Here is a 25,955-nt window from a genome sequence, read left to right on the forward strand (position 1 = left end):
CCAGGCCGCGCCGCCCAGGCCCTCCCCGCTGGCCCCAGCCGGTAACGTAGCGGCGTTTGGGGAGGTGGGCACCGCGGCAACCTTGGGAATTCACGGCGGGATCCCACGGCACGGGGGGTGAGCCGTGTCTCTCACCCACCGAGGCCGGCCCGGGCGGTTCCCCCGCCGGGTTTCGCGGCGCCCCGGCACCGGGTGCCCCCCGTCCGTCCGCCCCGGCCGTGTCCGGCGAGAGGCGGCGAGGGGCGGCCCGGCGGGGCCCCGCGGGGATGCGGGCGGCGGCACCGCGGCGGGCGAGGTGAAGGCAACCTTGCGGTCGCTCCTCCTGCCCGCAGCGGCGGCTGCCGGCGGCCGCCGGTGGGTGGCTGCGGGACCGCGGGGCTCGGCGGCACCGGGCGGGCCCCGGTGATGGCGGCGGGGAACGCCGGGCCGAGGCTGCCGCGCTCCCGCCCCGGCGCCGCCCATTGCCGGGGCCGGCCGTCGCGGCCCCGTGTTGACACACGCGCCGGCCCTGCCCCCGGCGCCTCCCCGAGGTCGCCCGGTGGAGGTCGCCCGGGCGGCGGAGGCCGCGGCGCGGCGGCGCTTCCCGGTGAGGGAGGAGACAGCCTCAGCCCTCTGCCCCGAGGGGTCGGCGGGGTCGCCCCGCGCCTCGGCAGGCCCCGTTCCTCCGGAAAGTTTTCCCCGACCTGTTCGCTGCCGACCCCGGCAGGAGCCGCTGGCCGGGGCAGCGGGGGCGGCCGTGCCCCCTCGGCAGCGCCGGGCTGGCCCGCCCCGCCGTGCTGCGCCCCGCCCGCGGCCGTGCCGGAGCTGCGGCCGGCCCGGGGACACGCGTGCCCGCCCGCACCGGGAGCCTGACAAGGAATTTAAAACTTGTTTCAGGTACTCTACCTACCCTGCCGTTCCCCTGCTTCTAACTTTTGAGGTTGTTTTTGTGGCTGTTCTGTTTTTAATAATTCTGTGAGGAGGGTGTAGATTTATTTCCTCCGCTTTGTGTGAGAGGACGGGCTGCATAATTTGGCTTTCTCTAACCGAACCGCAATATCTGTTGGTTTCACCATTCTCAGATCTGGCTGTGGCTTCTAAGCAGTAATTTCTCGTAAAAATTAATTTTCAATCACCTATGTGTTTGGGGCGTAATTCTGCAGGCATGTCTGAGTAGCGCCGGGCGTGTAGGGTTGTATTTGTGGAGCGGTGACGCTATTTTATAATGCCCCGGGGGAGGAAACTCCGCCGGGCTGTGCTTGTGCAGCTCCTTCTGCAGCCGGACCTGGCCCTGTCTCGCACTCCCGTGCCTGGCTCTGGCTAGGTGCATCTGACAGGGCGAAATAAGCGATGGTGTTGCCAAAAGTTGGGTTAAGTAAATGCATCCCACTAAACGGCAGGCTACATTTCTCGAACAGAGGTATTGAAATGTCGTGTTTACTGTGTCTTGTCCTCTTGATCTGTGTTTGCAAAGCGGAGACATAACTCATAGTTGCAGCTCTTAGGGTTATGCAATTAACAACATACTTAAGATAGCAGTAGCACGGTCTTTTGATCTGGAAGGAAAATAAACCATTGAAGTATGTCTGGGTTTTCAAACTGGCAGGGTACTTCCTCTTCCACTGTCTCCTTACCGTGTAGCATTTGCCTATATAGCAAGCCAGTGAGCTGACAATAAGACTACTTCAAGGATTATATTAGATATATCTTAGTGAACTAAATTTTCTAACTGGTAGTGCTCCAGGCTGATACTACACTTCAACAGAGTGTAATCTGTCATTAATGAATCTGAACTCAAGCATGTTGGCATTTTAAAGAGAATTTGTTATGTCAGTGTAATACACAATTGCAACAATTTTAGGGAATTAGGGGGAGATTTTTATGTTTTCTCTCTCCCTGCTCCCTCTTCTTCATTAATTAGACCACTTACTCTTGAAAATTCGAAAACTTACTTTTTGTTTTTTCCTGATGGGTGTAGTTGAACCAATTCAAAGTATTTCATCTCTCTACAAATCTTACCACGGTTATTACACCTTTATTACTACACCAGACTTCTGGGCAGCAGTCACCCAGGGGAGCTGCAATTACCATTACCATTTGCAGTCCTTCTTAAAAGGCAGTTATTATTTATAAGATCCTGATAGACAGAACTCCACTAACAGTATTTTTACACATCTGCAAATCAAAACACGCATTGAAAAATATTGTCTTAAAATGTGAATGCAGAGAAGTGGAGTTTATTGAAGGTATGCAATTTAAAAACAAACCTCATACTCTCAACCTGACAGAGCATGAAGGGATTATCCAGACTTGACTCATCTGTGCAGATTGTGCATTTCATGCTGACTGCTGTGCTGAACAGCACTCTGCTGCAGTGATTTCACTGCCTGCTTCTCTGGGTTGTACCAACCTTTAAAAACACTGTTGGTGTTCCAGAGCTGTTGATACTTTTGAGGAAAACTAGGCTTGCAGTTGGTGAGACTTGAAAATATTGGAGATGCAGTTAGATGTTTGATGAAACCTATTGACTAGATTATTTACTGCTCAGTTTTACATAGGTAAATCAAAAACCTTATGAAATTTTATTTTGTGAGGTCTTATACATGCTACATGCAGTTGAAAGTACTCTTTAAGCAAGCTGGAGAAAAAGCAGTTCAAAGTCTGTGTGAAGTAAAATGAGGAACTTATTTGGCTCAGGTCAGTTTTTCTTGTACTCAGAAATGGCTACAGCTAAGCAACTCCATTTGGTAGAAAAGAGATGTGTGATTTAGTTTGACTTCTTTCATTACAGGAGTCATAAAATCTTGTTTAGTATTTTCTGCATCATCTCCCTAACTTCTATCTTAAGCCAGTTATTAAAAAATTTCTGCCCAGAACTAAAGAGTCTGTTATTTTTTTTCCCCTAATTGTCCTTTATTTATTTTTTAATTAAAACAGATCATAATCTGGATTTTGGTAGCCTCAGCATCCAATGATCAATCTCTTCATAATCTGTATTTTAAATAATTCTTAAAAACTGAAATGCTTCAGAGGGAGTAACAGTAGTAAATAATGGGGAGAGAGATTTATAGTAACTAGGAGGAAGGGTAGAAAATGTGTGATGTAAAACTTCTGCTTTTCCTCTTCTGTAAATATTATTCTGCTGCTTTTGCTGTTCTCTGAAGCAATGTCTCACATGTAGCTAGGTAGTCATAGATAAGAGTTTTTCTAAGTTATTCAAGAGATATTTCATCATTCAGTCATTTCCATCGTGTTTGTTGCCATGGGAGCTAGCCAGCGGCCTTATTAGTGATCGAGGTGATTGCACCTTGCTTTTTCACTTGGGGTACTGAAAACTGGGTCTGAGCTACTGTAAGAAACAGATGTTGTACAAAAACTGCAGTGAGTTTTTTCTATGAAGAGACTGAGCCGTTTCTGTCCTCGGTTGAAGTTGTAGAGTGATGCTTTATATCTCTTATCATATATAGTTATGTGTAAAATGCCTCATGTCTCCAAGCTTGCTAAATATTTATAATAAATGTACTACTTCTACCATATGTTTGAATCAAGAAACCCATTAATTGAACAAGCCCATATTTTTATGCTTGAAAGAATTGACACTTCATTTTAATTGCTAAATTATATGTTAAAAGTAGACTATAAAAAAACCAGAGGTGAGATGGTGTAATAAGAATCAGAGTCATTTTTCTTACTTCCTGGCCTCAAACTGTAGTTATTTTCAGTTAGAAAATAGATAGAAAATCAATTGTAATCTGCTCATAATTGCCTTCCTGGTAGAGTTATGAGGCATTTCACTCTCTCTTCTTCCCCTCTCCCCCACTCATTTTTCTTCATCCTTCTTTTTTTTTAACTTTTTTTCTCACTGTATGTATTTTTTCCTGTGTATATCTTGTGGAATAGGCAGATCTCCAGAGCTAGAGGAGACTTTTAATTGAAAAGGCCTTCATCTTTAAATGTTTTTGTATAACAGCTTGAGGCTCTGTCAAAAAGCATGTTCCTTACCAAGTTGTTTAGTCGTGAGTAGAAATTGACAGAGGTTTTCATAACCTTGGGGCTTTCTGCTTAGATGAACCAGGCATTTCTCTTTTACCTATCAGGATTGATTACTTCAGGTTAGATCACATGTCTTATGTAAAAAGCTTAACTTGCACTGCCAAAAATCCAAATTGCATTTTCCTTAGCATGAAGTGCTGTACTTAACATTTGACACTGACTCTTCACATTCTGCTAGGGTGTTGTACTGCCCATTAAAGAATTATTTTAGGGCTTTGGTAAACTCAAGCTCCATTCATTCTTGAGTTATAGCTGCAGAATGAGAATGATTTGAGAGCGTACCTCAGGTTTAAGACTTGCACCTCTACTCTCCCAACTCAAAAGGTCCAGATGAGATGTTTTCAAAGTTTCCCCTGGGGGGTAACGTAGCTCACCCTCTGCAACTGTGAGATTTATCATTCTTCCAGGCTTATGTCATAGTGAGCACCAGACTACCTCTCCTGATGAGTTGACCATTTAAAGGTAATATTTGCTTGATTTATGATACCAGTGTAACACTTTAAAATTTGACATACATCATCCTCCTCCCTGGGAGTGTGGGTGTCTATTTATATATTTATATGTGTGTGTGTACATGTAGATGGATACAGAATAGAATGTTAGACCATCCCAGGTTCTGCTGTCCTTTAAATGTAGAAACCTTCTATGTGCTCATAAATGTAGCTCCCAATATCTCTGTTTTAGACCAAAGTGATTTGGTTCTAAATTCTTTCAGGGTAAAGGTGTTCTTTGCATAAAATTTCTGCAGTATTATACTAAGTATTTAAAATGTATTCTTGCTTAAAATTACAGTTTTCTTCAGGGTGGATAATGAGGAAACTAAAGCTTTGTTAAGAAGGAGGGATTTTACTTTATGAGAGGTTGGTATTTTGAGAAAAGAGTGGGTAGAGAGGAGGGAGGGGCAAGACATTCAGTGGATGGGAGTGCAGAGAAGTTTAATGGATGTTATTAATCCTCCCAATGGAAGAAATAGAGTAGCTTCTTTTGGTATGAAAGGAATGTCTTGGGAGGAGGTTGAAAGTTGCAGAGGAGTGCCAGAGATTGGAGAATCAGAGAAGCTGGAGGTGTTCAATAAATGTGACACAGGTTATTGCAAATACCTGAAAAGCATTTTGCTTGCTGTGAGTAGGTAAATTTCAGAGTCTAGGGAGCATCTAAAAGAGTAAAATCCTTGAGCCCTTTACTGCTTGACAGAAACTCACATGATAATTCCTAAATGACCATTTGTGTGAGCCATGCTCTCCTATGAGCTGTAAAAAGTAACGTGCTAAGTTGTGAAATCAATGAATCAGTTCCATGAAGCTTTAAAGTTTTGTGATGAACTGAAAATTTCAGTGTTGCTATGACTTAGACCTTTTATCTTAGGATTAATGAAATTTGGTGGTTTGGCAGAGGTTGTCTGGAAAAGGGACAGATTGCCTGTCTTTTGGCAGAAGCTACTTTCCAAGTCTACTTTTGTTCTTTAAACTGTTAATGTAAGTAGCTGGTATCTCATTCTTCATCTCTCTGCTCTCATAGTTGCCATTATAGTTGGTGCCTTGACTCTCAACAGGTCTCTTCAATCCTTTGTTATCTGTAAAGCTAATATTTGAATTGATGAGTTATCTATCTTTCCAGATTCGATACATGGCTTCATTATTGATGAGAGACAGTTTTCTTATAAGAAGTGCCATAAACATTTACATGGAGATCTCAACTTTATCTTAGTGAAGTGCCTTAGAGCCTCATAGCTTGTAGCAACATCCCCTAAGGCTTTTCTACCTTAAAACATTCAACTGCTTTGGAAACCTCAGATAATTTTTGCTTCAGCAATAATTCTAATACATGCTATTTGTAATGCCAGATACACCTCTGGAAATGGTTTGTTCTGGCTAGGGAAGGACTGTGATGTGCAAGTGCCCAGGGCTGTGCAGCTGGGTTCACAAGTCTCTGTAGCAACTGCTTCTGGGGTTTGTACTGCCTTTCTTGCTGGGTTGCCAGCTAGGCTTTTGCCATCCTTGCCGAGCTGGGAGTTGGACTCATTAGACTTATTGGAACTGTCACTGTTGGGATTACAGTCTGGGTTTCTTAAAGTTGTTGAGCATGTACAGCCCATGCTTTCTGGTGAAAGATTAAAATCAGAATTTTCTGCTTCAGCTGCTGTTTCCCCAGCCACTTGTTCACTTCTCTTTTCATGGCTTTTTACTCTAGCTGTTCTGTGGAGGAAAATAACATCTGGTATCATGCATACATTGATGGGATTTTCATCTGGTTCTAGCAAAAGACTGTGTGGCTAAATGTGTTTAGGTAGTGCTCACTTCCTGGAGCTTGACCTTACTGCCAGGATTCATTCAAAGTCATGAGTTTTGTGTGAGATCTTTGCTGTCATCTCTGAATTGAGCATTGCTTATAAGTGAAACTTGGTAAACCACCCTTGCCTGATCATTTAGGAGAAGCTAAACTACAGATCTCACTGAGATTTAGTGTGTGTTTGCATTGTGAAATTATGTAGCCAGGTTTTTTTCAGGAGTGAGAATAATTGTTGTTTGATAAGTTTTAATGGTGTTGGTAGAGTACATAGGTACTTAAGTCTCTCCCTAAGGTTTTGTACAGTATTTGGTGGTAGTCTGCCATCTGATTTGTTCATAAAACTGGCTGCTCCAAAGTTTTATAAGGCTGTGGTAGGACTATAATTCACATGTAATGCCTTGATAAATTTTGGACATTAGTATGTTACAAATCAGTTTGGTTTTGATATATACATATGTTGCAAGAGAGACCTCAGATAAGCAAACTCATTAGTGTGAAATAAGCATCATCATGTTAAAGCTGATCTTTGTTGCTACTTCTGTGAGCAGTTTGAATTGTTCATCTGCAGCTTGAATGCACTTATCATTATGCCTGTGAGATCTCTGATGAGAAAATGTTTGCAGTGGGCAGACTGAAAACAGACACCTCCAGTGGGCATTGTAGATAGGGTTTAGTTCATCTGCTGACATGGGATCCTTTTGTGGACTGTAAAGCCTTGTCCCTTGATGAGTGTAAGATGATGTTGCAGAAATAGACAATAAGGCTAAATAGGGCATATTAGGAAGAGGATCAGCCCAAGTGTAGTGATCATTAACCTTTTTGACACTGGTGTGATTGTATTTGGAGCATTGAGCCCAGTTTTGATCTCTAAAGGGCAAGAGAAAACATTGTCTTACAGGGACCAGTCTAGTGGATGGCAACCAGGTTGATTGGGGGCTGGAGTAGGTTGTGTAACAAGGAGAGACACCGGGAGAGCTGAGTTTGTTCAGCCTTATTTAAGAAAAGACAAGGGGCATCTTATTGCCATCTTCAGCTCTGTAACTTGTTTGGAGAAGACAGAGTACTCTGTGTGGAGGCATGTAATGAAAGGACAAGAGGCAGCAGTTGGCAAGGTAATGTGAGAAATTCTGGCTGAAGAGGAAGAAAAATGTCACCATGAGAATACTTACACACTGGGGCAGGTGTTTGAGGAAGTTGTGGAGTCTCCAGCCTTGGAAATGCTCAAAAGGAAAAGACACAGAGCAACCTACTGTAGCTGATCCTGAATTAAGTGGGGGTTTGTTGGACTAGTTGACCTCCAGAGGTTTCTTCCAAACTAAATTATTTAATACTAAATGTTAAAGCATCACCAATTCTGAATAAAGTATTCCCATTTGCATGTCTTTATCAGATCTAACTTCATGACAAGGACTTGGAAAAACAAAGTATGAGCACTGGGGGTTCAGAAGGGCTCAAAATGTTAGCCTAGTTAAAGAAATGTGTGCATGAATTCACAGGTCTAAAATCTAGCTGGCTTTTCAACCAAATACAAGAAAATTTGGTCAGCAATATTAATTACTACTTTAAAAGCTGCAAACTTCTGAGCCCAGAATGACTCTGAGACTACAAATAGCTGGAAAAATTATGTGAAATTACTAACACAGTTTGTCTCTTTCTGATGTATTAGGTTATTAAACAGGAGCAAGCTGTTTTATTAACACGTAAGATACTAGGATTTCAAAGCCTGTATGTAGCTCAGTGTGGAGGCTTTCTGATGGTCTTTCCTGAGTTCAGGAATACAGTAAATCTGAAGAAAAGCTATACTTAAATGACAGGTAATAAGATAGACCTCTGTGCAGCTATTTTCTTTAATTCCAAGAATCCAAGTTCATTTGGAACTTTGATTTGCAGCTACAGTAACCCACTTTTTGTAAAATGTGGCCATTGTTGCCACTTGTGAGGTCTATTAAAAGCTTCCTCAGAAAGTAAGAAACAGTTATGTGCCAAGTGTGTCTCTACAAACCACATGATCATCTCTGTCTTCTCTGATTCTTAGCTTACTAAATCTGGGTAAAAAATTGAACCTTAACATATTCTCTGCTTCTTTCATCCCAGTAGAGAGTAAATGGCAAGGCTGAAAGTCGTGCAGAAAATCTGCTGCTGGCAGCTCTCTTGCAGAAGGCTCCAGGCCAAAAAGACAACTGCAGCCGTGTGGTACAGGCATAGGAATTGTGTCTCAAATAAGCATAACACTGTGAAGCCGTTTAGGGCGACACAGAGTCCAACCAACACCTTGAACTGTGTCCAGGAACCCTGGAGATTATGGGGCTCTATTGCCAGCAACATGGCCTGAAACACAACCTGGCCATGTCTCTAGACAGTTTGAGAAGCCTATTTTCCTCTGACAAACCTTTCAAATTCTTAACAATAGTCTGTGGCACAGATAAAAGATATTAAGTTGACTAGCTAAGTGTATTTAAATGAAGAGAATACTTTTTTTTCACATAACCGTGTTAGTTTTGTAAGAGGATTTTCTTCTGACAGAACAAATTTGAATAAAAGTACTTTGCTAAGCATGATGGTATACACTTTGTACAGTTGTAGGCATTGTCTGGCCACCCAGTATTGTCACAGGGAAAGTTAATTAGACAGTTCAAATTTTCATGCTCAGAAAGCATCCAGACAACGTGACTCTTTCTGGAAGTGGGAGGAGATCAAATCTGACATGTATGTACTGGTGGAAACTTTTTTTTCCCTTGAACACTTTGTAGCTTTTTGTCTCCTTCAATTCATAAATAATAAAACTAAAAAATAAAATAAGCAGTTGCAATCTTTAAGTAAGCACTGTTCCCCCATTTGTTGCAGAAACAGACAGTGAATTTCACACTTGAAGTTTATGAGATGGTGTTGATGAGAGCAGTTGCCCAACAGCCACCTTAGTGTGTAGAAGGGGGTTTCAGTGCTTTCAGGCTTGCAAACCCCTGAATACTTTCCAGCAGAGCTTTGTGTCTATTCCCAAAAAACCCCCAAGAATTTCTGACCATGTGACTTACTGCCCTTGGAAACAAGACTTCTGGGATTGTCCATCTGTGTGCATGCCCTGGTGTGCTTGTGCAGGTGTGCTTACAGTGGCTCGTATGTTTGTGCTGGAGTTTAACCACATTTGAGTCAGAGCATCCACTTAAAGATGGGAAATCCTTGAGCCTGCTGTATGTCATTGTGCTGGAGGCAGCCAGCAGTGGCCTGGTTGTATTAGCAGGGGTTGTGTAGCAGGGCAGGGGAGGTGATCCTTCCCCTCTGCTTGGCACTGGTGAGATAAATCTGAGCCCTCCAGCAGAAGAGAGACATGGAGTTATGGAGCAAGTCTAATGAAGGGCCAGAAAGATGGTGAAGGGAGTGGAGCATCTCCTCTAGGAGGGAAGGCTGAGAGACCTGGGCCTGTTCTGCCTGGAGAAGAGACTTGTGGGTTTCTTATCAATGCATATAAATACCTGAAAGATGTGTGCAAAGCAAACAGAGCCAGCCTCTTTTCAGTGATGCCCATGGACAGGACCAGAAGCAGTGGGCACAGACTATTCCTTCTGAACATTAGGAAATGCACTTTTTCTGTGAGGATAACCAAGCACTGGCAGCTGCCCAGGGAGGTTGTGGAGTGCCCATTCTTGGAGGTGTTCAGATGCTGTCTGGGGAGGGTCTAGCACCTGGCTCTTGGTAGCCCTGCTGGAGGAGGAGAGTTGGACCTGATGTCCTAGAGAAGTCTCTTCCAACTTCAGGGATTCTGTCACGCTGTGAAAGGAGCGCATCTTAGGAATCCATGCCTACAGTGAATATCTGTAAGTAACAGTACTGAGGAAATCATCATCCTCTTAGGTAAACAGTGGAGGGGTTTTTTGTCACATGCTCGAAACTATTTAATTTTAAAATTAAAATATGCTTCAGAAAACGTATTTCATTTCAGGTGCTACATCTCAGTGTGGTAGTGAGGGTGATGCCAGTGCTTTTTGGCATCACAGAATGCTGCTTTATGCTTTCTATGTAGCTGGCTGGTGTGGCTCAAGCCTCTTGGGTCCCTTATGTAGGCGAACTGTGCAGCTGCAGGCTGGTGCTTTGTCATGTTGTGATGAACAGCTCCTGGTCACTGCCTTTGTCTACCAACAGAAAAATAAAGACTGGATCTGTTTCACCCGTGGTTAGCAAAAAAATTGCTACGTATGATAACACTTGGGGTTTTCTACTTCTCTTCATCACCTCAGAGGACATCCTGATAAATGTTGCAATGGTTTGCTCAGGTCTTGCATGCAGCCAATATATCAATGATCTAATGGGATTATACCAGAAACTGTAGACATTCTGGTCTTCTTCTAAGATGATGCCCTGCTGGAAAATGCATCTCTGCTTTTTTAATTTTAAGGATAACTAGAGAGAGATGTGTCTTTTTTCAAAGAGTGAAAGAACTCTTCACTACTTTGTTTTAATGCATTTGAAAGTGCATATTTTTCTACAGAGCAATTGCACTGCATTTGAAAATACAGTTGAACCTTATTTTAAAATATGGTGGTTTTGAAAGGTTGGTCATTCTCTAGGCAAAACATTACTCATCTTTATCATAATATCAGTTCTTTTTCTGAATTCTTGGCATTCTTTACGCGTCATTTAATTCAGTCCTTTGTATGGCTGTAGAGTGGTGGTTTTTTGTCTGGTTTTGACTGTGAGTAGATCCAGTCTAGAGCACCACTTACCACTCCTCAAAACTAGGTGATCTTCTTTCAAGTGTTCTATTTAAGATAGTCTATCTCTTCGTATAACTTGAAAGGAATATTTTTTTTGCATTGCCACCTTGTAATTTTAAAAATAAGCATCTCCCTTGCAGCTCCCAAGTCCAACAGTAAACATAAGTTTTTCACCTTTTTTGGGCTGAGTTTTGTCTGTAGCCTATAACCTTAATTTCTACTTCATAAATGCAGTGGTACATGATTGATTTAACTTCTGCAGTGTGTTCTTGCAAAGAACATAATTTATTACAGGAGGCTTAGCACAAAGTTGTAAAATAAAAGATAATTAAACAAGTTAATGGGACAAATTGTCTTTCTAATTGCTGCAATAATACCACTGGAGTTACAGAATGACAGAATGACCATTTTCTATGCTTGCATAAAATAATTTCCCTTTAAATAAGGCTTTGCTTTCAATGTGTTTGAAACAACAAGATTTGGCTGGAGCTAGCAGCTTTTTTGTAGGGTTTTTAGAGGGTTTTTTCTGCCTTATAGTACTGCTTCCCTAATATCTTCAGCCTCTGCTGTCTGAATTTCCCAGCTGCTCCAGCTCTCCCCCCTTTGGTCTCTCTGGCCCTTCCATGTGTGCTTTTCACACCACGCTGAGCAGTGGGGGGGAGGATAAAGGGGATGCTCTCCTTCCCACCCCTCACCCAAAGCAAGAGACAGCCTGGTCTGTGTCTCTCTGCAGCATCCCATACCCTTCTGCTGTGCCATTCTGAAATTTCCTTCCACCATGGAGTCTCCAAGCCCATCACCTCCAGGCAATTCAGGATTTTGTGCTGGCCTGCTGTTTAATCAAGTGGCACTAAGGACCTGATGAGCACTGTACAAAATGTCCCATACCTAGCAGCCACAAATACAGGTTTTTATAGCTTACTCATCTTGCAAGACCAGAAATTTGAAGGAGCTGTTACATTTGCTGTGTCTGGATTTAATTTGCTACCTCTTTGTATTTTGAGTATAATAATAGGAAGCTGTTTATGAACTCATTATTGGATTTGGAGGTTTTAGCACAAAAAGTAGAACTTGCTTTGTCCCTTTGTGCTATGTGCCTTGTGCTTGCTTTATACCTACTGGTGATGCTCTTAGGCACATCTGCTCTCATAGATGTGATGGCACAGCCCCACTGTTTCATACAGTGTCTTTCATGCAGGTGAGCTCATCATTCCCACAAGGAAGCCTCATGTACTTGATAAGCCTTAGTATGAATGCTTTTCTGTCATCACAAGCGTGATTTAATAGGATGATCTGATACCTTGTAAACCTTTAACAACCCACCTTCTTTTAGGGAAGAGCTGAGAAGTGCTTCCAGAAGAGGCATCTGGTTTAAGTAACTGATGTTGTGCACAAGATAGAATTAGAAAAAGTCGTCCTAATTCACCCAACTCTAGCTTACTAGAATATTTTCTGTAAATTTAACAATATAATGTAAGTATTCAGACTGCATCCATTCTCATTTTAGTCATAGTGCTGCAGCATGGTGTTTGCATGAACTTTAATCTGCAACTAAATTTTATCCCTAGTTCCCTGAAGACATGCACTTGGTGTATGGAGAGTATGGCGGTACATGAAACAGGGTGGTATTTTTATTGTTACTGTAGAAGACATAGAGGGGGCAGGTCTTTGCGAGTGAATGTCCTACAGCATTATTTTTAAGGCAGTTTTCTAAGCTGAGTAATACACTTGCACTAGTCGTGGTTGTAGAGCCATAAGTACAGCACTTCTCTGCCATGGAGTTCTCTGTTACAGATGTATATGAAGGGTATCATATGTGTTTCTGCAAAGCAAGCATCTCTGTATTGCAAAGGAAATGCCTGGCTCTAATCAGGGAGGTAACAAATGACTAGCCAAGTGTTTCTGCTTGCATTTAAGTGCAGTTCTTGGACATAGGTGAACTGGACTGGCTTCCAATTTTGCCTACAGAAGTTTTAATATGCTTAACGTTATCCAATACCGGCAACTGAGGTAGTCTAAATACCACAGCAGGGACTGATTAGCTTTTTCAGATCACTGCTTTTATTCGCTGTTTGCAAAGAGGCTTAATCCAGTGCTGGGGATCAGGCGTCCCACTGTGCTCGTGGGTAGCTTTCTCTAGTCTTTGTGCTCACAGTGGCAGAAATTAGTGTGGAGTCTCCTCCTGCCTCTGACTTAAAAGCTCCAAATTTGTGGTGTTAGTAGTTGTTTTTAGGAGTGTTTAATGGACAGTGTGGACAAACTATAGTTGGGATTTCTTCCTTGAAGTTTAGTATCTGGGAACCTGATAAGTGCATCGGTGTAATAGCATGACAGTATGTACTTTCATTTACTGTGTTGAATTGCCTTAATATCCACATAAAGCTTGGAAAGTTACTTGAAACAGTTGTAACAAACCTACTTTCATTCTTCCCTTCTGTTAAATCACAGTAGATATTTCCCAGCAGTTTGCCTGTCCTCACAAGCAGAGGAGACAGCTGCCTCTGTGGTTCTCATTATTGCTTTTAGTCATGTAATGATGCTGAAGTTCAGGAAATACGCTTTTCTAGTAGTCATTCAGATGAACATTTGCAAATGCAGAATCTTTTCCTTCTGTGTTGACCTGTCTTCAGCTGAAGTTATCAGCAATGGCAAATTCTTATTTCAAAGTCCACAGTGTGTCACCTTTTTTTATCAAGCATCAAACCTTGCTACAATTATGTTGCTAAATGTCTGTGTTGGGCAATGGAAATATTGGGCAGTGAGGGGAGATGTGGACTGGAGTTTGTGTTTCTGTGTGGATTACTTCAATTGAAAATAAAAACAATAAAGAGTTGGCTATAGCCTAGCTCCAGACTTCTCTTGAAATATTCTGTCATCGAGAAGAGATGGAGAGATCTTGGCATCTAGAACAGATCTGTGAAAAAATAATAGGGGAAAGCAGTTGTGTTGCAAACAAATGTAAGGGAGTCCAGAACAAAAGAGTGGTTTGTAGTTCCTTTCTGTCAAGTGCTCTAATGTTTCAACTGCTTAAAAATATCCATTATTCCATATATTAATATTATGTGGTTTTAGTTTAAAGGCTTTCACCCGCTCCATTGAAATTACCTACAAGTTCTCTTAGACTTGTTGTAAATGCAAGTTTGTTGCAATTATTGACTAATGTAGAAAAGTGTCAGAAAATTCAGAAAGCAGTTTCTGAATGCATTTCAGTGTTTAGTGTGGGCTCCTTTCATACCTCCTTGTGCTTTATACTGCTATGATTAATTTTGCTAACAAGAAAAGGGGACTTCAATAGCTCCTGATAGATTTATTTTTCTTTAATATTTTTCCTGACAAAGAACATTTTGTTTCCATAATAGAAGGGGTTATATTCCTTCAGACTGATACATTTTAATAGAAACTCACAATTTTTACTACTTAAAAAATAATTCTTTTCTTTGTTTCATGAATTAGAAACAATGAGGAGAAGCTGAAGTCTGCCCAAGCCAGGTGTTTCTTGTTGGCAGCCTGCTCCCTAATGACTCTGGCTCTCATACAGCAGCTGCCTGCTAGTCTCTTTTGTATGGCCTATTGTTGCTGCACACCCCTCGTTAATACACATGCTGCCCGGGGCAGACCCTGAGAATGACATCAACTTGCTTATCTTAGAAACCTCGGAACCTGATGCAGGATGGGGAGGTTGCCTTGCATCTGCCCAGCCAACTAATTGTGAGCTCTGCCGGCCGTGATTGGCTCCGCAGCCGCTCAGTAGTAGGTTAAGCAAAGACATCGCGGGTCCATCTGTTCGTCCATTCATTGTTCTGCTTGCTTGCCTGAAGTCTGCAGCTGAAATCGTGTTAAGGAGTTGCTTCTGGAGCAGCTAAGAGAAACCAATGTCTGTGTGTTTTCCTGCCAACGTGAGTATGGGGGCTTCTCTCTGCACAAACGGGACGGTTCACCTTTCTGGCGTTGCAGCCTTATCAGTTTGCATTTGGACAACAAGCTAGCCTGCGTGTCGGCTGAGATTTGCACACTTTGGGTGTCTCTTGGAAAAAGAGGGATAGAAAACCAGTTATGTGCTAAGATTAAGTATATTAAAGAGCATTGACTCACTCTGCATTCTATTAAGGAACTTTTGAAAGCATCAGTAATGGTGCATTTCCCAGAATTTGAAAATGGTAGGAGTAGCCATCAACAGAATGAATTCTCTAGTCCATTGGGGAGAAGGAGAGGTTTCAACTTCTAAGTTACAGGTATTTACCCTTTTTTGCAAATAAGCTGTTATTTAAATTGTGAGTAGTAGAAAAAGCTCTTAGAACGAAAACCAGAATTAGACACCTTTTCCATTATACCACACCGTGGGTGAAATTTGCCATGTTTGTGGAAGTAGGAAGAGCTCCATTATAGGCTGTCTGAAGAGGCTGGCATGTAAGATTGAGCACAAGGGTGCTCTCAGGTACAAAGGTTTTAAGTTTTTAAAACCAGTTATCAGTATGTCAGATCTAGTCCGGCTGCTTTTATAAAGTTTCTAATCTGTTTTGTTTTATATTTTGAGTTCAGATGTTAGGCTGAAGAACAAACACTCTGTGCTCACACATGAGCCTATGTTCCAAGGATTCTGTAAAAAAAAAAAGCCCAAAACAAAGACCTTCATATATCAGTTGAGAGGGAAAGAGAGCATATAAAAGGGTTAAAAAGAGGTTTGCATTTCTACCACATGCCCTATTGTGTGAACATATGCATGAGTCTATTGAAAGTTTTCAGAAGATGGGCAGGCCACCAGTTGCTGGTCTCCTGCAGTTCCAGTAGACATCTGTTGCCCCAGAGCATTAACCAATCTGTTCAATGGGACATCCCTCCTTTGTTGGATAGAACGATGCAGACAACAGCACTCGCTCAAATACAATGGTAATTAAATACATAGAAACTACAGCAGTAGGTATTTATTACATATTCATTGTTTTATTTGCATTGTGCAGTATCTTTATCATTTGGATAACAGATACGTTCTTTTTTTCTCTTTTCTGATCAACTCTGCACTTCTGTTTGTGACAAGCAGTGAGTGTTTCAACAAAATTATTTCAATATTTTACATTTTGTGTTTAGGAGACTTAGAAAAAGTCTACCTGTGTGAAAACATGTTGAACTCTTTCCTTGTAGACTGTATCTTCAGAAACTTGTTGATGTCTTTTGCAAATACACATTTTCTGTTATACTGTGCCACATGACACCACTTTACTCTGTTATTTTCCTCTTTGAACTAAATTTGCATAAAATGACTTTTTATGTTCAACTGTAAGTGGAAATCTGAATACACAGTAAAAGATTAGGTGATCTACTAGCCCCTGTCCCTTTGAGAAATATTTCTGTTTTGTGTGGAGGTGAACCGATGGGCTGATTGTTGCTAATGGTTAGTGGAAAATAGTGACAACTTCTAAGAAATGGTAAAATATTATACTTCTACAATGAAGTGCTCATCTGGATTGTTATATTTATACCTGATAAATGTATGTGCAGTACTTTAAGCCTTTAACAATGAACACAGTGTGAGATACTGTCATTTAAAATGGGCTATAGTTTAAAACTTATGTTATCATAGGTATGTCTAAATTGGGAGTTACCCATTTTATCAACTGTTTCATAAATACAAATTGTTTTACTGAGCTGTGGTGAGCATAACAAAAAAGTGAAGACTTTCATGACTGGAATTTTTGGGATGATTTTTGTTTGTTTGTCTTTCATTTAAATCAGAATTCATAGTAGATGCTTTTCTTAGCTATTTTGCATTGTATCAGTCGGCATACTTTAAAACCATATGTGTGTAATAAAAGCTCCTTGTGAATAAAGAATTCTTAGCTGCTGTTGCTCCTTAGATAAATGTGACCTTTTCTGGTTTTCATGAGCTTCCTGTAGTTGTCCTGTATATAGGTACACTAGTGTTTATTTGGAATACAAATTCATTCAAATTGACTGCCTGGCGTGTTGCTCTTCACTAACCAAACCAAGACAAAATAATCAGCAGCATTCAGTAGTGACATCTGATTTTCATGGTTCTAGTCAGTGAATCTCATAAAGGACATCATGATGGGAGCTCCAAAGTGTAATGTTTCTAAGACTTGCTACTGACCACAAATACAATATACAAAGTTTCCAGGCACTGTAAGAATTTTTTCTGAAAATAAGTCCAGTTTACATGCAGATTTTAGGCCAAATGCCAGGAATAGTGTACTGCTTATACAAAACTATTTCAGAAATATTTAGCTTTGAATTTACAGTACAAATACAATTTTAACTATGCTTTTAAAGCAATAGTATAATGACTATATATTATCTGTGGGAGATGTTAAAGCTGCTCCTTCTATTATTCTGTTCTTTAAATAGTTTCTGAAAAACAGTAGAGTTCTTTGCAAAACAAGCAATTATATATTGAAGAATGATGCAGATTGACAGGAAAATTAAAGCAGATAGATGTGAGGCTTATTATGTATATATTCCTAACAATGGACCAAGCTCAGGCTATGGTCATTTTTCATATGCAGTTGATGTGCAAATCATCTAAAGTACGTTTCGTATAATGCCTGATCTTCAGACACATTCATATGCTAGTGACTTCTTTGAATTGCACTGGAGGGTGTTATGATTGTAGTTGCTGTAAAGCACTTAAACTTCAAGAAAGAAGTGATTGGAGAATGACTTAAGTATTATTTTAACACTAAAAAAAAAAAAATCCTCTTTCTAATCTATGCACTTCAGGCTTTTGGTATTTGATGCTGTTAATATGCAAACTCTTCTTCCCCCCCTTCCAAAAAAACCCTCCCTTCACTTTTAGTTCAATACTAAAATGACATTTCACAGTACACGGATTTAGGCAGTGACCCATTATCTCCCTGTATTCTACAGCAGCGGTACATGAGCCAGCTCAACTTTTCAGTCCAGCTTAAAAGTATTGCCCATTAACTAGACTTCCTCGAGTCAGAGCAGATTGTGGGGTTGGTGGAACAATGATGTCGGGGCTTCCAGATTGGTTTGGCAGCTGCATTGTTCTCCAAGGGGAAACCAGACGCACTTAAGTCCCGCTCTCTTTCATGGGCTTTTGTTCATACCAAATTATTCTTTGGCTGTGCTAGTATTCATGATGGTATGTTAAAGGAGCGCATCCTAGCAACTAGAGGCTGGTTGCTAGGCAGCCTGGCTTCCAATAGGGGCTGCTTGTTTGCGATTTGTTTTAATTTTTGTGTGTGGTGTGTGTGTGTGTCGGTCCTGTGAAGGCCACAGTGTTGGTTTTTTAACTGTATCTTTTTATTGGAATATTGTGATTTGTTACTACCTCTGTGCTATCAAGTGTATTATCTTAGTTAATAAATCACCGTGTGAAAAGGTCCATTTCCTAAATTCTTGTTGTGTTTTATCTCCGGGTGGCTAGAAATCCTAAAGCTTTACATTAAGAGAAGGCAATATTCATTAATACACTGCCTGAGAATTACAGCCCTACTGCCTTCTAACAAGATAAGATCTAAATAAAACTTTGTTTTCTTCCTTATCGACCTTGCTGTGATTAAGGTGTTGGAGATGAAAGCACTGACGATAGATAAGATTTATTTATGTTAACTAGAAATGTTCAGGTAAAGTAAGATTTTTGTGCCCCAGAACGCTCTACCACGATGGTGATGTCTTGGTATTCCCTGCCTATAGAATCTACTTTTACTGAGCCATGGATTGGACTGTTTGTTTGATTCTCTCTAATCTTAAACCTGGATTAATTTCTCTGGTGCACACTCTCAAATCTTTATTATTATCTTATTGCAAGAAGAGGAAAGTACACTGTATATTAAAAATACCACACCAGTCTTAAATGCTCACCTGTAGGGGGATGGGAGAGTTAATGTATTTGCTGACAGAAATTTTAAGTTCAAGTGAAGTCCTTTGTCTCTATATCTTGCTTTATATTCTGCCTTACAAGATGGAAGTGTGAAAGAACTCTTTGTTTCATAGTCTTTCCTTAATTTAAATTCTTCTTTTTCATGGTAACCTTTCAGTACAATTGGTCCATATGGTCCATTTTTATTTATGAGAAATAATTTATGTTTTATTTTCTTTATTGAAGCAGTTAGCAAAGATTGCTGTTTCAAAGAACAAAGTAAGGGAAAGAGGTAGCAATCTGCCTTTAAATGTAGGTTGTTAAGTAATGTTTGTGATGAAATGGGTAACTAACTTCTGTATAGCTACGGCTATGCAAAATTCCTCAAGAAAATCCGATATGGCGAGTATATGAAGTCCAGAAAATTGCAACTTCTTTCTTCCATTCTTCCTAAATGACTCGTATCTATACAGGTATAGGTTGATTTATCTAAAGGCTTGCAAAAATCTAATGCAGGAGCTGAAACCAGCTTTTGATTTTGTTGTCTTGTTGGCTTGATGAATGGTCTGTTGGAATTAGTGCAAAGACTTCCATTGGCTTTATTGGCCATTAGATCAATCCACGTCCCTAAATGCTGTATGTGTTAGTAGTACAACACTCTGTTGAGAGCAATTAGTCTTTCTTGACTTAATTATCACTTTATAAGGGAATTCAGAAATAGTTTGAGTGTATTCAGTTGAGCTGATAGTGTCTTTCAGGGCCAATAAGTTTTTATTTAATCATGCTTTCTGTTACTAATAAGCCAGAGGATCTTGCACTATGCTAATTTCTTTCTGTTCAACATACTGTAAGGTATTTAGTTTGAAAACCTTTTCTAGAGTATTTTGTAGTCACTTTTTTGTTGTTGTCGTTACAACATAGTCTTATGCTAGAAGAAATATCTCATTATTTTTAAATAGTTACCTTACTCCTGTCTCTGCATTACAGTAGGTAAACTTGGAGTCTTTGGTTTCATATTCTTTCATAAATCCATTTCTAGAAATGTATAAGTAAAACATTTGATACATTCAGAAGACAGGTGGTTAGTTATTTATCCTCTTAGTAGAGATATTCCTTAGCAAGTTTTTTCCACAAAAAGCCTTCCATGTTTATAAAAAGAAAGAAGTTCTATTTCTCGGCTGCAAGAGAATAAATGCAGTTCTGAGGAAGCAGCAAGAAAATAGGAAACAAGTAATGCGTGTAACCAGTTGCAACGTTTTTGTTTTCTCTTTAGGAATACGGAACACTTTATATTCAGGAATACAAGAAAAACAGCAAAGTGGAGTCAAGTGCATGCAGCAGCTTCATGGGCTTGAAGGATCATCTGGGTCATGACTTAGGCCACCTTTATGTGGGGAGCACTGGCACACAAATAAATGCAATTGTACCTTGGTCGATGGCGGAGAAGCCAACGATGGATAAGGTTAATTCTAGGAAGGAAGACAGAGAAAAGGAGACCTCTGAAGAGACTTCTGGAAGCTCAAGCTGTGACTCCGAAGAAAGCACAAATTCTGATAATGATTCAGAGAGACTGAATAATTCTGCATCGGAGTCACATTTATTGCCTAAGACTCATCGACAGCTGTGCCGATCTCCTTGCTTAGAGCCTCATATACTAAAAAGAAATGAGATCTTGCAAGACTTTAGGATAGAAGAGGCTCAGATAGTACCTAAGGAAGTCAAAAAGCCTCCTGATGTGGTGAAAGAATATCAAACCAAACTGGAGTTTGCACTTAAGTTGGGTTACTCTGAAGAGCAGGTTCAACTTGTACTAAATAAACTTGGTACTGATGCTTTAATAAACGATATTTTGGGAGAACTTGTCAAACTTGGGAATAAAACTGAGACTGATCAGACTGTAACTAATGCTAACACTAGTGTAATGCGTGAAGCGTCTTCCATAGAGTCTCAGAGGTCAGAGTCTCCACTGCAGGAGGATGTGACAGAGGATGGAGACAACCTGAGGCCAATAGTTATTGATGGCAGCAATGTTGCAATGAGGTATGTGACCATGAAGGTTTTGCTTTTCTATTTAAATGGAAACGGAAAGTTCTTGCCCCTCAGTTCAAGCACTGATGTTTGGTGTGACTTCCTTAAGCTGTATGCAGGGTCTCTTTTAAAAGTCTTTGTCAACCACACAGAGTGCTGATATTGCAATCAGGCTACTGTCTGTAGGACTTCAGTGGTGTACTACTCACTGTTAGAACAACCAGAGGTTAATGCCATTGTCCCTTTGTAGGCAGATAGCAAATCTCTCCTTCTTACTACCACTCTAGTCCTTAATTTTTGATAGTCACCATTGCTACAGGCAATTTCTGGATGGAGTTATGTACAGAAAGTAACAGCAAATGTAAGATTCCTTAAGATTATAAAATAGTGATGTAGAATTAAGCAGCTTAAGGGATACTTCTTAGTTGGCTAATCTGTGAGAACTAATCTGCCCATAAGATTGGTCTTGGTTGCCAGTTTTGGAGTTAGGTTTTATTGCCATTAATTGTTGAGATTAGTGTGTGAAAGATGACTTTCACTTACATGCCCACAGCTAGCACATTTACCTGCAGTGCTCACTGATCCTGACCCAGTCATCTGGGTGCATAATTAGAAACTTGCCTGTGAAGGCGAGAGGTTCATGCTTCATCGGTGATTAAAGAGAGAAGGAAATGGCAGAGAGACATGCTGAGAGATTAGGTTTTTATGGAGATATAAATTATTAAATGATAAATTGATTGGTAACTGGTTCAGTAAGTCATAAGGATTGTCTGATTACTAACAGCAAGATTTAGTAGGTCAGTTTTCTGATGACCTGATGTGATTTTCATTACCTTAGGAATATGCAAGACTTTCCTGGGCTAAAGAAAACCCCTGGCATTTCCATGGGACTTTTTTTTAGCTTTTAATGAAGTCATTACCCTTTAAATGAAGCTTTTTAAAATGAAATTTAAATATACCACTTATTTATGCCAGTATTATGGGGTTTGGTTTTTTAAGTAGAGGAATTAGCACATAAGGCAAGGATATTACTTATTTAATATGGTATATTCCTGTGAGTTCTTTTTGCTGGATGTGTCATGCCTTATCTCTTGGTTCAATTTGAACTGTAGAGGAGGCATGTCCAGTTGAACAAACACAATTGTGGTACTCAACCAAGTTACCCAGTGACTTCTAAAATGGTGGTTTTTTGTACTTCACATGAATCCAAAATGGTTGTGTGTTAGCTAGTTAGCACAGCTCAGACTTGGTGAGTGGACTTAGGTTCAACTTCTCCTACAAACTGTACTGAACACATTCCAGAATTAGCTCCAGATCTGTAATTTTTCCTTAATGTTTATTCAGCTATTAGCATAAATATTTAGGATCTGCCTTCGTATGTTCAATTTACTTTCTTGACCACCTGCATCAAATGAACCAACTATGAATGTATGTGATGCATGCTGCAGGACCTTAATAAATAGATTAAATCTATTCATAGAATGGTTGTTCTGTATCTAAGAATCAAATTATCAAGTCTTTACTTGTTTTCTACCAAATGTAATAACAGAATCATTCCATTTGGAAGGGGCCTTTGGAGATCCATACACAGAGCTGTGTCATTTCAAGGCCATGTCCAATTGGATTTTAAATGTCTCTAAGGAGATGGAGACTCCATGTATTCTCTGGGCCAGTGTTTGAATGCTGTTATTGTAAGAAAGTTTCCTTACTTTATGTTAAAGCAACATTTCTTGTATTCTATTTTGTGCCCATTGCCTCTTGTTCTGTCATTGGACACCAGTGAGAAATCAGTTTCTGTTCCCTTTATTTTTTCCAATCAGGTGTTTAGACACATGGATAAGATCTTCCCAAGCCTTCTCCTCTCTAGGCTACACAGTCCTAGATCTCTCTCAGCCCCTCCTCCTTGTATAAAAGGTGCTCCAGTCCCTTGATTAATTTTATTGTGCTTCACTGGCCTTTCTCCAGTGTTGTCTATGCCTGTCTTGTATGCGGGAGCCCAGAACTGAGCCCAGCACTCCATATGCATGGGTAGAGAAGGATCCCCTGCCTCGACCTGCTGGCAGTGCTTTTCCTAATGCAGCACAGGAGGCTGTTGGCCTTCTGTGCTGCAAATGCGCATTGGTGCCTCATGATCAGCTTGGTGTTCACCAGAACCCCAATGTCCTTCACTTCAGAGTTGCTTTCCAGGTGATCAGCCCCCAGCCTGTAGGGATGATTGGTGTTAGACCTCTGCAGCTGGAGGATTGGCATTTCCCTCTGTTGGATTTGCTGAGGTACATGTTGGCCCATTGCTCTACCCTGACCAGGGTCCCTCTGAATGAGAGTACACCCATCTGGTGTTCTCCTCCCAGCTGAGCTTCCTCTGCAAACTTGCTGAGGGTGGACTCTATTCTGTTATCTAGGTCATTATGAAGATGTTAAGCAATGCATTCCCCCGTGCCAGTCCCTGGAGTACACAGATACTGGTTGACCTTCAACTGGACTTTTTACCTCTAATCACCTTTGGGTCCAGCAGTTCAGTCAGATTTCAGTCCATCTCTGTTCTAACTTTGACAAACTAGGGAAGTAGGAGCAGTGAGGCTGTGGTAAGAGAAGGCTGCTACAAGAACAAAGCTGTCAGAAGCTTTGTTAAAGCCACAATAAACAGTGTGTCCACAGCTCTCCTCATCCACTGAAGAAGTCATCTCACCATAAAAGGCTGTGAGGCTGCTCAAGCATATTTCTTCTTCATAAATCCATGCTGACTGTTCCCAGTCATCTTCATCCAATCTACATGCAGAAATAGTTTGCAGGACAATTTGCTCCATCACCTTTGCAGGGATCAGGGTGAGGCTGACCAGCTTTGTAGGTCCCTGAATTACCCTTCTTTATCCCCTTTAAAATGGAAGGGATATTTGCCCTTTTCTAGACATTAGGAATATTCCCAATCACCACAACCTTTCAAAAATTGCCAGGAGAGGCCATACAATGTCATTAGCCAGCTCCCTTAACACCCATCAGCCAGGCCCCAGAAGCCTGGCAATATTCCATTTCAGTGTTCCCAAAAGTCAGTGAGGGAAAAGTCTTGTCCTGTTACTTTTGCCCAAACTTCTGTGCATTGCTGTGGGCCAGTCTTGAGCTTGGCATGAGCAAGCTTTCATCCTTGAAAAATCCATCTTCTCTCCTGTGCACTCTTCTGCCTGGGATTCTCCTCAGTAGGCCAAAATCTGCTCTCCAGAATTCCGATCTTGTAATCTGCTTTTTGCCTTGCTCTTTCTTCACAGGATCTGCCTCTCATGGTTGCTGCAGCAGAGGCTGCCCCTGACCTTCCCATCTCAGTCTCTTTCTCCCTTGTTTCTAAGTATGAGGCCCAGCTGGTGCACTTGTTAGGTACTCAGTCACCATCGTTAAGAAGTTACCGCAAAAGCATTCCAGAAACTTCCTGGATTACTGATGCCTTGCTGTGTTGGTCAGAACAAAAGCATCTCTGCCAACTGGCTGATGGGTCCAGTGCATCCCACCTTTTTCTAGAAATCAGTCCTTGATTAGAAAAGCCAGTCCATGTATGTAAAAGATGAGTCTCAGCTGCTGACACCAGTTGTGCAACCAGTTGTTTGCCCACAGGATCTGCCCTTTCCCCTCCAAGAAAATAGGTACTAGTAACTAAGCACTTCAAATACTGGAAAGATTTCAGCTTTTACATGCAGGAGAGACAGGAGTTCACTTGCAGTTCAATCTTCTTCAGATTTCTGTATGCAAATGTCCACGGTCCTGTTATGTGTAGCTAAAAATTGTCACGGTTTTGTCTTCACTCTTCCAAGCTGTGGCAAATGAGTTCACTCTGGAATTGCTAAAGAAAAATGGGCCTGTGCTCTAAGCAAGACTGTAGATAGTCTTTTGAGAGATGTTCTTGGAAGCTTTCTCACACATTATCACAGGAATGGTTAAACTGTGATCTATATTCTTACAGCCATGTTGTTGTAATGCACATACATGATGATAACATTTATTATTAGAATTATTCTAGATAAGAGCTACTAATTTTCACTTAAAGGATGTATTTGATGGGGAGGAAAAGTTTTATGGAGAAGGTAAGGAGTCTGATGTCCAGTAATTCGAGTAGAATGAGATAGCTGTCCTCTTCTGGAAGGATCAAACACTGTGCTACCCTGTGTCTCCATTCCATGACTAATTAAGGATGTAGTTTCACAAAACATCCGGTGAGTGACACAGAGTGATTTACTTTTAGGCTTGCCTCTATCCCACTGCCAGGCATGCTTTCCTATCTGCGTCTCATCTAGTGACTGGGTGGCTGCAAAATGAGTTGATTCACCTTCCTAAATCAGAGAGCAGGGGGAATCAGAAAGGATTATTTTTCCATTCGACATGTTAACATAACCTGATGTTTTTGTCATTGGGAGAACAACTCGATCCAACACAAAGGAGGAAGGATATGTCTGATTATGTGACTGGGTGCTCATATTTGTGGAACTGGTTGCATCTAATGAGCTGATGGATTCATGAATTTCTTTTGAGCAGCACAGAAAAAGGCTTGGGTCAGAACAACTTACTCTGGCAAGCCAGAGCCCTCATGTATGCCAGTTGTCTGGTGACTACTCCTGTTACAGACAAGCTGTTTTAGCAAACTGTAGATTCAGAAAAACCCAACAGTCATTTTTTTCTGCCTTTTGGTAACATTTGGAAAGCTTTCCTTAAACTTTCATATGACACTGCTTGTCATTTGTGCATTAAACTGTAAATGAGTCATCAAATGCATCTTGTGTATATCAAGTTTAAAGCTACAATATGGTCTAAATAATATGAATTGGCTGAAGTTTTAAAAACAAAGAAAACACCCTCTTTCAACTGAATAGCAGAAAGGAGGTTTTGCAAGCTATGACTTGAAGAATTGCTATTTAGCTTCCTATAGGATACTTAAAGTCTGGTCTTGTTTTGTCATTCTACCTTTCTTGGTGTTGAGTTAATCTTTTTTCAGAAGAGGAAAGATGCCCACAGTTTAAGCCTTAAACATCAAGGTTTTTTGTTAGAATGCTCTTAAAGATGAGACTGATTTTTCTGTG

General features: G+C 40.8%; 1 protein-coding gene across 1 annotated transcript in view; it reads left to right on the forward strand.

Moving 5' to 3' along the window:
* The first annotated feature begins 804 nt into the window (after positions 1 to 804).
* The window catches only part of ZC3H12C (zinc finger CCCH-type containing 12C), a 37,790-nt gene continuing 12,639 nt past the window's right edge, over positions 805 to 25,955 (forward strand). The window contains exons 1-2 of the mRNA XM_066570876.1: positions 805 to 876; positions 20,141 to 20,907. Coding sequence (XP_066426973.1) covers positions 20,213 to 20,907 — 695 coding nt within the window. The 5' untranslated portion in view covers positions 805 to 876; positions 20,141 to 20,212. The remainder of the gene's footprint in view (positions 877 to 20,140; positions 20,908 to 25,955) is intronic.

This window comes from Molothrus aeneus, chromosome 2 (assembly GCF_037042795.1).
Source record: "Molothrus aeneus isolate 106 chromosome 2, BPBGC_Maene_1.0, whole genome shotgun sequence".
In the NCBI taxonomy this organism is placed as follows: Eukaryota; Metazoa; Chordata; class Aves; order Passeriformes; family Icteridae; genus Molothrus; species Molothrus aeneus.